General features: G+C 31.6%; 1 protein-coding gene across 6 annotated transcripts in view; it reads left to right on the forward strand.

Annotated features, from left to right (window-relative positions):
• LOC143225789 (beta-1,4-glucuronyltransferase 1-like) overlaps positions 1 to 7,999 on the forward strand; it is a 33,696-nt gene extending 25,697 nt beyond the window's left edge. For all 6 annotated transcript variants that reach the window (XM_076455793.1, XM_076455811.1, XM_076455831.1 and 3 more), the window contains exon 3: positions 3,862 to 7,999. In XM_076455793.1, coding sequence (XP_076311908.1) covers positions 3,862 to 4,056 — 195 coding nt within the window. In that variant the 3' untranslated portion in view covers positions 4,057 to 7,999. The remainder of the gene's footprint in view (positions 1 to 3,861) is intronic.
• Positions 8,000 to 14,570: the final 6,571 nt, after the last annotated feature.

The following is a 14,570-nucleotide window of genomic DNA, read 5'->3' on the forward strand; positions in this document are numbered from 1 at the left end:
TGTATGGTAAATAACTGCAGAAATGTTTATCCTTGTTTTGCATCTCAAAAGTAACATTTTTAAGAAAGCTTTAGTGCATTGACTTTTTGAGGCAAAGCAATGTTGAGACTCAAAATTACAAAGTTAGCAAGCAGTATGCTGGTTTCATTTTTCCAAGTTGATCTGGATATATATATGTATGTTTTGTGGGTTTACTTTTATTGAATGTTCTGTGGGATAGATACAACTAATGGTCATGTTTTTGCTATTTTCACTTTCAGTTATAGACTTTAGTATTTTGTTCTCCAATGTTGAGTTGTTTTTGTCTTAGTTTCACTTAACAGAAAAACATCAGTCTATTTAGCATACAAAACTAATTCTCATATAACTAACAAAAAACAAGGCACTAAAACTTGTAATTTCTGCAATACTATAGTACTTGAGTCCTAAGTTAATGAAGAGAGTTTCTAGAAAGTAGGTCTAGCAGAACATAACTTTAACTTCAAAGATAGCAGTTTTACTATATGATTCAACTGATTAATCAACCATTTCTAGTTCTTTCTGTTACTGATCACAGACCTAGTACTACAGAAATGCATAAAGCATTTCCATTATTATTTTTGCTTTTTAACAACAGTAATATTATACTTGAATTGTCTCACAAGTATGTATTTAAGTGAACAATGGCCATACTGCTTTACAATGTATACACTTTAATTATTTATAACAATGTATTTTTGACACAGTGGAATGTTCTTGTTAATCTGTTTCTACTGTATGGCTCAGCCTTGGTTTGTATCATGAACTTTAAGGCATAAAGAATCAACAACTAGGAATAAATAATCCCTAAACACACCCCCTTTCACACTTTAACTTTATTCCAATGAAACGTTTTCTTCTCTGCCTATTTAAGGATTTGTATGAATTCTACCTTACTTGCTTAAGTCTTTGTACCCCACTATATTGCCCAAAGCAATTTTAATCTTGGGACTCTACATATGCCAATGCACCCTTTATAACAATCCATATATAAGCTCCCCATTGCTTTTTCTTATTCCCTTTTTGCTGACAACAGAAATTACAAATATGATGTAACACATTCACTGTAGTGAAGTGATTCTTGATGATGAGAAACCCACTCAAAATAAAATTGTATCTCAAAATGGCTGGTATGGATATCAACACTTTTACTGATAAGGAGAGAACAATGTTTTGACCTTCCTAGGTTGTCTTCAGATTAAGAAAGAGTTTGAATGTGACTGTTGACAGATACATCTTAGGAACAAGAGTATAAGCAGGTACAGGATTATAGGGGATGTTGCATGTTGATGTTAGGTTATTAATTAGTACAGGTATAAAGGTGTTCCTTTATATTGGTTTAATTTTGGTTTTAATTGCTATATAGGTAGGGCTTCTTTGATTTTGTGTTTGTTTATATTTGTTTCCCTACTTAATATTTGGGTGTTTTCTGTGTTTATTTGATTTGCAGTGTTTTTAGGAGTGTCATCTTCTTCCCCTTCTCTGACTACTCTCTTATGTTAGCCTTGTTTGGACATGTTTCATACAGCAGTCTGTGTTTATGTTGTCCATTACACATAATTAGGGATTGACATCTTGAGTGGTGTCCTTGTTAGTATGTTCCATTTGACTTTCTTTGGAAGTTTATTTCTCACCAGTGGTATTGTAGACATGGGTTTAATTCTTTGTATTATACTATGCCACATGTCTTAATTTTTGGCATAGTTTTTTGACAAAGGCTTGGTGCCTTTGTCTGCTGCTTTATATAAGGCTACCTTATCAGCTAATTTTTGTTTTTCTAAGAGAAAAAAAAAGGTTTTTGAGTCGCCAGTTTTGTCATTACTTTTGAAATCATTCTAGGTTATCCATCCTTGTCACCCTTTTCATGTTTCTAATTGGGATATCACAGTGGTTTGCCATGCATACTCACATCCATGTTTTGAACTATATCATCTTTCACTGTGTAGCCTGGTCGGATAGGCACTTGCAAATCTGCACTATCCACCACTAGACTAATAACTAAATTCCTGGTTGCAATCAGCTCTGTTGAGATGAATGTTGTATAAGATCACCTTGGCACTTTCTAGGTGGTGAACAGTTCTATATCAAATATAATATACAATGCTGGACTGTCACTTATGGACTATCATGAGTAAAGCATAAACCTTGACCATCTCTGCTAAACCTTGGATTTAAAAAATTGTATAGCTGGTTTGCTTGTACCACTTGTATTGAGATTTTATATTTTGGGGCAAAGAGTGTACCTGTTGCAGAAGTAATGTGGACCCTCACTAGTGTGTTCTATTATTTTTTATGGAGCTGGTTGAATAAGGATTTTGCTAATTAAGTGACCTTTGTACTCATTAAGGAGTTACATTTGATTAGTTAATCATTCTAGTTATAGAACTAATAATGTTTAGTACCTGTCATCGTGTATCTTTGGGTTTAACAACAATAAAACATAATGGCAATATTGTGATTTCTTAGGTAATTAGAATAATCTAACATAGTAAGAATTGGGAATCCTAAGTTTGATTATTTGGTTATTTTCATCAGCTATGACACTACTTGCTAAAGATGAACACACTTGAATTAATAAAAAAACGGAAAAAGATCGTGGAGCAGTTTGACTTCTAGATAGTTGGAATACTCAAAAATGCTACTTTTCATTAGTTGATTTAGTTACATCAGTTGGTTTCCTCGTAATTTCAGTTACTGAATAGTTGGAATAATCAGAAATACTACTTTCCATCAATTGACCTATTTCAGACAGCACTAATCTTACGATAATGGAGGTAGTGTGTATATCTGTGTAACTAATATAGTGTGGTGCCATCTATTGAACAACACCACAAACAAAACTCCTTTAAAAACATTTCACTCTTTGAGTATTCAAGATACAGACAGAAAAATAACTACTGTATGTGCAACAACAATTTCTTTATCACAGAACACAATTTCAAATAAAAATACTTTCACTGGAGTTGTACTCGAGGGTTTGTTTATATCTTGTGTAATTCGTAAATATGGTACTAAAAGAAATGGAGTTCTTAAAAAGGGGTATCGTTTTTAATATATAGAAACATCACAGTTTATATGAGCACAGTCCAAACACTTTTTCCATTCATTATTCACTTTTCTGAAATTTTTTTTTTTAATGGCATAAATGCTGTGATTAGCAGTTTCTGCTAGTAACTGGTATTCATAGGATTATAATGACTAATCAAGTTAATTGTTCAAATCTACTTTTTAGTATTAATAGCAAATGAAAACTTTTAGTACTATAAGCTTTACTTTTAAAGATGTTTTGGCTGTTGGAAGTGATTGGGAGATGTGCAAAATATGTCAGTTTTGTATTATCTGACAACTTATTGTTAAAAACAGAGAAATATTTCTAAATTTTATCAGGGTATAAAACATTTCATAGTGTTCAAGTAACATTAGCTTATTTATGCAAGTTTTTATGCCTGTATCCAGTAAGTCAGAAAAACAGAAAAGTAATTTTCAGAAGTAACCATTTAAAATGTGAATTCTTCAGAATCCATTTTTCTCTATAATTGATCCATGGAGGACACTTCAGTTTGTAAGTGTATTTATTTATTATTTATCTTTTTTAGGATTGGAATTAATAGACAAAACAGAACAAATAATTACATATTTAAGTAAAAATTCACTACACTATAAACCTAACTAACTTATCTCTCTCTCATTGCCAAGTAGAGGATTTAGTTGTTTAAAAATGGGTAATTTTTATGTATTTAATAAATTACTTGATTTTGAAATTGATATGTTTCTTCTATTTGTTAATGTATAACATTGTTCATATGTGATATAATTTTACATCTGTAAATTTGATTATTTCAGATGTACGAGATGTGTCTGTTAGATTATGACATCTGTATCCTTGACAATGCTTTTCTTGTACATGCACCTGGAATCAAGACTATTAAGAACATGGATCAAAAAAAGCGACTTCCATACATTCGAAAAAATAATGCTATCCATAAGGAAGTATTGAAGAACTTGAAAGAAAAGTATGAAGACAATCCAAAATGTTAAAATGGATGTTGACTCTTGAAGTATGTTTCTATTCTTTTTTTTGTTCTACACCATGTGTTTGTGAGAAAGTTTTGCAGTTGTATTAGCTGTAAAGCCTGTATTACTAGTGCTAGCAGTTATATTTTCAGACTTGAATTTTTTCTTGACAAAAAAGGATGCACCTGTATTCTAACACTTTATTATATAAGTTTTACTTTTACTTTATCTGGTAGGCCTATTTTCTCAACTTTCATTACAAGATCGACCAAAGATGTAACTGGTAGTGTTTTTTTAATACGAATTCTTTAGTCCAAGTTCAATTTTTTTTCACTTTCTTGATGGCCAGATAGTCATTCTTGTTTTCATTTGTTATTAAATTCTGAATTTTTTCATTTATTATGATAGTGAGACCTAGGTTCAGCTGATAAACATTGACTGATTCAATAAACTTCTTGAAAGGTTTAAGGAAATTGCACAAGTCTTAAAAAAATTTGTCAGCTCCTGTCATGACAAATTCTCTGTGACCACTGTCATTTAAAGCTTTGTTTATTTCATTGAAGACATCAAGGATACTGTACAGCATATTCTACTAGTATGTGCCAGCATGTCAACCAAGTTTTATTTTTCAAAGTTTTATGAGTTGCAACTGTCTCTGTTTCTTGTGTATCACTTTTCTTGTTGGCATACTAACATCTGAATCTCCATCTAAGGCTGGATGTTGTTTGTCTGCTTTTCCTGAACATGGCAGAATCAGCTCTGTTAACATGTCATTGGTATTTTCTAATTCCTGCTGGATTATATGTCCTTTAAAGTGCAAATTGTTTTCAGTTTCTTTGCAGTGAAGTAGGATGTCCTGAATGACTTGTACTTGATTTAGTGAATCCATCATCTGTAAACAATACAAATTGTGTGTCACAGAGTGATGTAATTGTTTAACTATTAGGAGAGTACTTGCCTACTATACGTTTTAAACACCATCACATGTTGAAAATAATTCAGCTTTTTGGCCAAGAAAAATTGTGAAGTTCTTTATGAATGTGGTTGGTGATACCTTGACCCATGTACTGAAGTAACATCTTACAAGGTATTATAGCTATTCTGCTAACCTGGTTCTTGGTTATGTACAAAATTTTTAATCCAGTCCAGGGATATGCTTTGTAGCGATGTGACTAACTATCAAACATGATACAGATTGTTTTTATGGTTTCCAAATAAGTGACAAGTTTTGATATCACAGCTTCTAGAATCTCCACTAGTGCTACTGTTTTTAATGTGGCAGTGCTTGGAACTGGTGCTCCCTCTAGGCTTCTCAGCTACACAACAACCAGTCAGGTTTTGATTACTTCATTATTCTAGCTGCTCGGTAATGGTGAGGAATCTCTATATGTTGACAGCCTTACTGACTCCTGCAATTGATAGGCCTATAGACCAAATAACTGAGTGGTACTTATTGCAAGGCAGTCTAATTATCCAATAGGGTTGATGGTCTAAAAATATCCCCCCCCCCCTAAGAAAAGAAACTGGTAGCATGTCTGCATGTTGCTTAAATACTGATATACATGAAAAAAATAATTCACATGTGGATTTAAAAATGTAGAGGGAACATTCTGGGCACTTTCATATTTGGCAACTTCTTGTCACAGAAATATCGTAGGCCATTATACTCCACAAAACTGAAAGGCAACAGATCATGTGCCATTCATACAACAGTCTCTATTGATTTCACAATCAGACTTAGCAAGATATGTAATGTCAAATGTAAGCAGATCGTGGACGTTGGCAAGATGTCCAGATATTGTAGTTGTTGACATCTGCAGCTGTATGTCAATACTCTGCTTACATGGTGATATTATATTTTTCCTGGTCTTTGAGGCACAGTATGGAAAATATACAAAGTTTAAATAACAAAATAAATAAACCTACAGGCATTAATTTTTAAAACTACTTACACTAAAAACAGGTAGCACTTGTTGCATAATTTTAAAATAAGCATGCCACTGTGGCAAGATATGTCCTTTCAACCTTGCAAGATAGTTCAATTTAACAATAGCATATGGTCAGAATATCTAAAAACAGCTTAGTCTACACATTAATATAAAGCGTAGAAATTACTTCTACTTAAATTGTTTGTGGTTTGTTTTGTTTAAACAATAATAAACCTATATATATATATATAGACATACACACACAAATTTGACAGTACACTGATAGCTTATATTTTTTCTAACAAAATATACTTTGGTGATAATAGGATTTGGTTACAAGTACAATGACGTTTCATGCAATATGGAATGTAATTTACATCTATAGGCCAGTAGGCTCCAGTATATATAGGCCTATATATTTAAGTATACATATAAAATGAATTACTGTTACATAGGGCTACAGACCTGCAGTAGTAGCATGGTGCTGCTGAAAGTGTTATTCTAGGTCAGAGCTTTGGGATCCTGATGCAGTAAGTGCACCTAATAATATTTTTACTCTAATCGCAAGTATTGTGAGAACTTAAGCTGCTAAGGTCTATTACAAATTTATAATCCAACAACAATTTATATAAGAGGCCCTGATGCTTCAGCCTGGAAATAAGGTCGTGGGTTAAATTTGCTGAATTGATTCTGATCTGAAAATATAGTCTAATGGACATAGTCTAGTCTAATATCATTAGAAGATACTTGCAATACAGCTTTTAATCATTGACAAGCATGAGGTAATGTGGATCCACTACATTTGTTGAACCACCACGTGAACTAGCAGATGCCTTATCAATCTATGTTTTCCGTATACAACTATCCAAAATAAGGTTTAGCTTTGAATTTGCAGTTTCCAAGTGACTTTCCCTGTGTATGCTCACAAGTAATAGAGGGTTTATATATTTCCTGTTTATTTTCTTGAAAGTTGATTTTGAGCTAACATATTTATTATGGTTTCTGCTGGTTATACTCTATAGTTAGTCTACTGAATAATACTGATAGCAGTCTCCAAATAAGCAGTAGACCTTAACTTTAACAGATTTAACACTGTCGTGTAACACTGCCTGTATGTATGCATGACACTGCACTGAAGCAACATACATGGTGTAAACGTTGAAATATCTAATATGATGTGACCTAGGTAACCTAAAATGGCATTGCCAGTGCCATGTTAAGAATATTTCATTCAATATAGGGTCAGTAATAAAACAGAATAAGTTTGTTTTTTTTTTGTGAATGTGATATTTTGGATCTACTTTTTACATATATGATATATATTTTACACATTTCTAAAGATGAATTTAAATCATTTAAGGCAGTGTACAGTACATAAGTGACACAAAATATTGTAATTTCATTTCTTCTGTGTAAATGCTCATTTATCTGTTACTTGCATGTTAAATCATAATAAGCAAGTTTGTTTTTCAGTAGACCAAGTGGAATAATTCTCATTTAAAATTATTTTACAGTTCTTGCATAATAATAGAAAAATAGTTTTTAATTGTCAGCATCAAATATTATAGTTATGAGAATAAGAAAACTTTGTGATGAATATTATTGATAAATTGCAAAAGTGCTCAATGTTTCCACTATTAAACAAGTTTCTTACTGAAAGCTGAACATATTTGATATTTATACGATGAAAAGTGTTAAATATTTTGGGAACAACTCAGTTTAAGTGAATTATTATATCAAATGTCAATGCAACAGTTGCCTATTTTTATATAAACATACATTTGTTGTTAAATAAGTTTATACTTACATGTGCTGGAAGTACTTAATACAATGTACTTTTTATTTTGTATAACAGACATGAGAAGGCTTCTAAAATGTAATTATACTGTCATAATATGGATGGGGTCATTTTTAAAACATTAAGAATTTGTGTTACTTGTTAAAGTTTTTTCTTTTATTTTTATTACAAATGTCAAAGTTGGAAATAGTTGATAATCACTGACATGCTTCCTGTTTTAGAAATAAAAACTGTTTGTATATACATGTGTCATGACTGGTTATTCTGGTGTGAAGATTGTTATTAATTGTAAATTTAATTGTTAGCTATAGCTTTTTCCAAATAATTAAGATTTTTATATGCTTTTCAAATTCTTACATACTTATATTGTAAGTAAAACAAATGCAAACATTATTGGAGATTCAACTAATTTATTAACAACAAATAGCAAAACTTGAGTATTTCAGTGGTTAACTGTTCTTCAGGAGAGCAAAGGGTGAATATTAGTAAGTGTGATATAACATATGTAAGTACAGATGTGATTAGTGAGTGCAATGTGATGTATAGGTATCAGATTTTATTAATGAGTGCAAGGGAACATATGTGCAGATATGATAAATGAATCTAATGTAATATATAGGTAAAGATGTGATTGGTAAGTGAAATGTAATATATAGGTAGAGTTATGATTAGTGAACTCAACGTAATATATAGGCAGAGATGCCAACTATTTCAAATAACTGAGCGTAATGATTGTAGACAGAGCTCTTTCACAGTTTTAGTCCTTTTAGATTTGCCAGAAACAAGACAATCTGGTGAACGAGGCCTCTTTTTTTCCATCTTGTGAAGGATTGCATTGGTGTTTCAATGCCGCTTAGAAAATGAGAAATACCCATCTATGCGAGCACTGATTGGCTGACAAGCACTAATGATGTAACTATGGATTCCCCCACGTACCCAGTATGGAGAAGAACTGCACTCAAACTATTGGTAGACGTTGGAGATACAAATAGTTTTTATTAGTTCAAGCACAAACATGATTATCGCAAGTAGCCATTTGGACTATGTCTTTTATTTATTATCAAAATTTATTTGTATCTCAATAGAAATTTTCTTTTCACCCCTTTCAAGCCCTGGGGGAACAATTTATCACTTTATTGTATAGGCCTATATAATATATAATAATTTGGGAGTTGCAACAAGTCAATATTTGTCTGTATGAGCGTATAGTCATAATGTATATACCAAAATCGTAATGATTATGCTCAAATCCTAATGGTTGGCATCTCTGTATCGGTAGAAATGCAATTAATGAGTGTAATGTAATATACAGGTACAGATACAATGAGTTCAGTGTAATACTATATACAGCCTTGTGGGAAATTTGATTGTCAGCAGTCATGTATGTAGTTCACTTAATTAAAATATAGTTGGAAAGATTGACACAATGAAAGTCTCCTACAGAACAATACTTATTAAGGAAATACATTGCCATATGTTCTCACCTTAATATGACTGGAGTTTCTGACACTTAAACATCAAAATCATGCTACTGCTCTCTATCTATAAAGAGCTTAAACTCGCATTCAAAATTAGCATCCTTGTATCTCAAAAGAAAAAGGCATTACCAAAATCATTTTGAAATTGTTTGAAGCAGTGAACAGAAAACTAACCTTTATGTTACATGTACTTAGAACAAACCTAACATGGGAAATTAAGTGTAAAATCTTTTAAGAACTATTCATTAGTTTTTAAACAAATTTTAGGAATAGCATTAAGTAAAATTTTTGGATATTTATAGAATTTTCCAAAGATGTACAATACCAGATTTTGTCTCACTTAAGAATACCTTTAGCATTAGTTGATCATTGGTGTTTGACTCACTAGTAATGCTGTTCTAAATGCTCCACTGTTTTTTGAGTTGCTATGGTGACAGATAGTAGCATCAAGATATGTTAATAACACTTTGATACTAAGTCTTCAGATTAAGAATACTTAATTATTATTGCAATACTAGATTATCTCCTTTTTTTAAGGCAAATTTTAAATGTTTTATGAAAACCAACTTAAATTTACATCTATGTATTTTCTTAGCTGCTTCAATAGTAAATGTAGACTTACAATTCTCAACTTACATTTTTTGATACCTCAGTTCAGTTTGAAAATAAAATGGTGGTTGCACCATGTTGTGGCATTTGAAAATTTATCAGAACTTTACTGAGGGGTAAAGTTTTGCTGGTGCTCACTGGCAGTAAGTACCAGACATTATTTTTTAAGGTAGTTCTAGTATTATTTTTACAGATGCGTGTACATTCCAGTGTTCCATCAAAAAACATTTGTTAATTAACACTCAATTTTTTTTTTTTTTTTATGTTGACACATATTTTTGTTTCTTTCAAAAATGGACCCACTTCACCAATTGAGTATTTTTATGTTTATGAGAATTTCACTTCTGACTTTATCATTCCATATTTATAATGCAAATATACTATTATTCTTTAGGTGAGAAATATAAAATTGTTGTATAACTGCACTTAATCTAGTATATTTTAATTAATACTCTAATGGAGAAACACATTTTGTAATTTTGAAAGGTTCATTCCACCTTGGATTACATTTTGCAGTAAAATGAGTTACTGCAGAATATAAAAGATATGTATTTGATAATACTAAAATTACTCACTTTGAAAGTGTGCAGGCATCTCTGATGGTTCTTGGCTTTTTTGCTCTTCTGATCCTTTTCAATTTTGGAGCTTGTCATTTATATAATATCTTGCAATTCTGCTGTTCATTCATCTATAGTTTGAGGTAATGTGGGGTATTTCTTAAATCGGTTCCAAGGAAGGAAGATCTCGTGTCCCAAGTATGGTTTGGCTGGCATGTAACCTGTAAACTCATGAATATAAGTTTTGACAACTAGAGAAAATTCAAATAAATAATACCAAATTTGATGACTTTTTTCAATAAAAGTAGATATAAATTTACCAATATTTCTATTTACTTTCTCAGTACTGTTAGACTGAAAATGATGTGGAGTTATGAAGATGTATTTAGTCACTATAGTTTTACAAGTATCATCCATCAAATAAGACAAATTGTAAGCCATTATCAGATACAAAATCTTTGCATTCATCAATTAGTGTTTGACAGTCACCTTCAGAGTTTTTCTTTAAGAAGATATAATGCAACTCATTTACTCAAATAATCTCTCACAACTAACAAGTAACTATTTGTTTTAGTAGATAAGGTCCCATGATGTTTACTCTTATTAACTCACCGTGTTCTTTTAGTGTAGTGCTTTGAATGTATCCAGCTATTTGCATCTAATCAAATTTTGTGGTTTGACAAACATGACATGACAACATATAATTTTTAATGTTCTTTCTCATACCAACCCAATAACTACCTCTGGATACTTTGTCTATTGTTTATTGAACATCTAGATGACCAGCTCTAGGATGATTGTGCAGCTTGATTAACATTGCCAATCTAAAAGTTTTGGGAATAACTAGTTTGAATTCACCATTGTTAGCAATCCTTTTTGTGTAATAAAGAATGTTATCATTGAAGACATAATATTTAAATTTACTTACTGTATTTGCAATTAAAATAAAATCTTTCAATATTAATCCAGTTTTCAAATAAGAGTATATATGTTTATATTCATCATCTTTTTTAGCTTGTTTAGTCGCTAACTGTTCTCTAGTGTTAATTTTGAAAATGGCCAAAAGATTTAGGTGATAGCTTACTGCTGTTCAATTCTGGACTTTTTTCTAGTGGCAACAAGATGTCTACATAGGGTATCAAGTAACTGATGCTATTTTCCTTTTCTGTGCAGTATTTTAAATGCTACATCTTGTCTACTAGTCTGTTAGTTAACTTTAGAACTGTCTGCAATCATCTCAAGGCAGCGTTGTCAGTAAAAATTGTAATTTTTTTCTATCTCAATTATCTTAACTTTTTCTCTAGCCCATATATTTTAGCTCTGTTGTAGTGTAGTTTCTTTCCCACAAGAGTTCAGTGTTCTATTTGCATATGCTGTGACACTCTTCTGACACAGAATTGCGCCTAATACAACATTTGAAGCATCACTATGCAAAAATTAGTGTTTATCTTTTCTTGGAAAAAAATTGCAAGACAAGGGGATTCATGTAAAGTTTGCTTTAATTTCTGGTACGTATCCTCACACTGTGCCACACTTATTTTGTAAAGATTCAACAATTGTAGCAAAGTTTGGAATGAACTGATTGTAACAGACGCACATACCCAAGAATAAGTTTAACTCTGCAGTTTCTTGGAGCTGGGGCGTTTGTAACAACTTTCGCTTTGTCATCGTTTATGTGTATACCCTCAGAAAAAAGTTTAAATACTAAATATGATACCTCTTACTTCTAGAAACTTTTACAGTAAGATTAGCTGTACAGAGTTTGTAGAAATACAAGTCAAGGTCTTTCAAGTGTTCAAATGTGAATGAAAACTATGTCACCAACAAAGCCTTGAAACGTTCAGTTGCTCATGCTAAAACCTTGTACATTAGTCTTTGAAAGGTAACAGGTGTTTTTTAAGACCACAAGGCATCATTTCAAATTGATAGTCAATTGTCAGATACGAAGGTAGATTTATGTAAATCCTCCATCTTAACAGATATTTGCCAACATCAACTTGGTGAGTCAATGTACTGATAAAAGTTAACTTTGGCAAAGCATTCAAAGTATCATTTATATGTGGCAATGGATAATGGTCAGATCGTGAGACTGGTTGATTTTCCTGTAGTCTGAACAAAACGTAAAATCACTAGTATTCTTCTTGACAATAAGTACTTCAGAAACCCAAGAAGTGGAGGCTTTAATTAACTCATCACAGAAAATTTCATTCATTTCATTATGTAGATTTTGTAATTTTGTGGAATAATGATGATAAGGTTTCCTGAACACTGACTTTATTTGTTGGCTACAGCATTATGTTAAGGCAAATCTAGGAGGCCAGGTTTATTGTTAAAAAATATCAGAATATTTCAACACAAGTTGCTTTAGTTTATTCCATAAATGTGAACACTATTTCTTCAGTCAATATTTTTTTCAATCTCAAAGTCATATCTAACAGATGGCACATTTAATTTAATAACATTTGTGATGAACTTTAGAGTTGTTTCCCTTCGCTGAATGAAGTTCAAACCAATAATTCAAGATACAACCAAATTCTTAATGGCAACGAAATATCTTATTGGTTGACAGCTCATTATTCCATATGCGATACCCATGTACATTCTATCGTTATTCCTCGTTCTTAGTTGAAGTGTTGGATCACTTCTCTCGATTTGTTGCCGTATATATTCATTTAATGCTGAATAATCTGACCCAATGTTTATACCACCTATTACTTCAACAGTTGTGTGTGACAGACTCATTTTAATTGTTAAATAGTTAATGGAGGGTTTCACTTTTGCAGGACTCGCAACCTCCTCCTTTAATCCCTACGGTTGTGTGGGAAATCGCTTTCCTTCGTTTTTTTGTTCCCTCTTTATATATATTATTTTCTTGTACAAATAGGTAAGTGTTCTATTTGATTGTAAACACAGCATCACAAAGATCTATTACAGTATTCAGTTTCATCACTTCATTGTTTAACGTTCCTTGTTTATTGTTGTTTTTAAACTTAAGTATGTTAACAAGAGTATACTCCAAGTATTCTCGTAAGGATAGTTGCACTCTTGATATTGTACACTTAAAAATTCTCTTCCTGGAACTTAAGGGTTCCATAATTTACAAGTTTTGACAGCTTTCCAAATAAACGTCTGAACTGACTCCCTGCATTAGTGTGGTACTTCCTACTAAAAGAGTTCTTTAGCCAATTCGATATGTCTAATATTGCTGAGTAGAAATTAGTCAATGATTCTTTTAATTATATTCAGAAATCAAAATAATTTCTGATAGAAAGCCTTCCACCATTCTGGTAACCTTCTCTTCAAACAAGAAGCGATAATTTCTACACATTTATTCTTAGATACTTGATACATATAAAAATATCTTCCTAAAAGTTTTGATAAATTCCAAGTTATTAAAATCTCATTTACCATCGAACTTCTTAACAGATTGGTGGTGGGTTGACTGTGGTGACGTAAATAGATGAATTTTCTACAGGTCTGTAGGTAGCAAGGACCGTCACATTTATGTTTGAGATCAAAAGGAGGGAGATTTAGATTCTCTCATTAGTAGATCATCACCATGCATGCTAGCAGTTCCACCTGTTCTGTCAGTAGTGGTACAGACTGTTTGAAGCTTACCACATCAGACTCACTAACATCTATAGTAGCACAAATATTTTCAAATACTAACTTATATTTAAATTAACTTAAATTTGTATTGAATTAATCATTGGATACTAAATCAAGAAACAAAAAAAGTCCAAAGTCACAATTCAACATTTATGAAAAAAGGCCCCATTGTAATGGTCTAAAAAGAAGACGGCACTACAGTAATGGTCCATTAACAAAAGTCAATTTATTGGAAAATAATAACACTTAGAAATAAATTCGGTACTTATCAAATCGCAGTTAAACATGTGCCTTAACCAGGACTTGATACTAATGTTAATAAACAATGTGCCATAAATATCAATATTATTTAAAATAACTGACTCGGGAAAAAGAAGCAAAAAGAAAAAACTTAATTATATTGTTCACTAACTATCTCGTAACTCTCTTTCCTATGCTTATGGCAAATTATTTACTGAGTTGGCTACGAGAGTATACCTCATATGATCATTGACTTAAATAATTTTCTGCTATATTGTATTATAATAGTGTCTCTATATTACCACTAGGGAAAATGATG

This window comes from Tachypleus tridentatus, chromosome 1, assembly GCF_004210375.1.
Source record: "Tachypleus tridentatus isolate NWPU-2018 chromosome 1, ASM421037v1, whole genome shotgun sequence".
In the NCBI taxonomy this organism is placed as follows: Eukaryota; Metazoa; Arthropoda; class Merostomata; order Xiphosura; family Limulidae; genus Tachypleus; species Tachypleus tridentatus.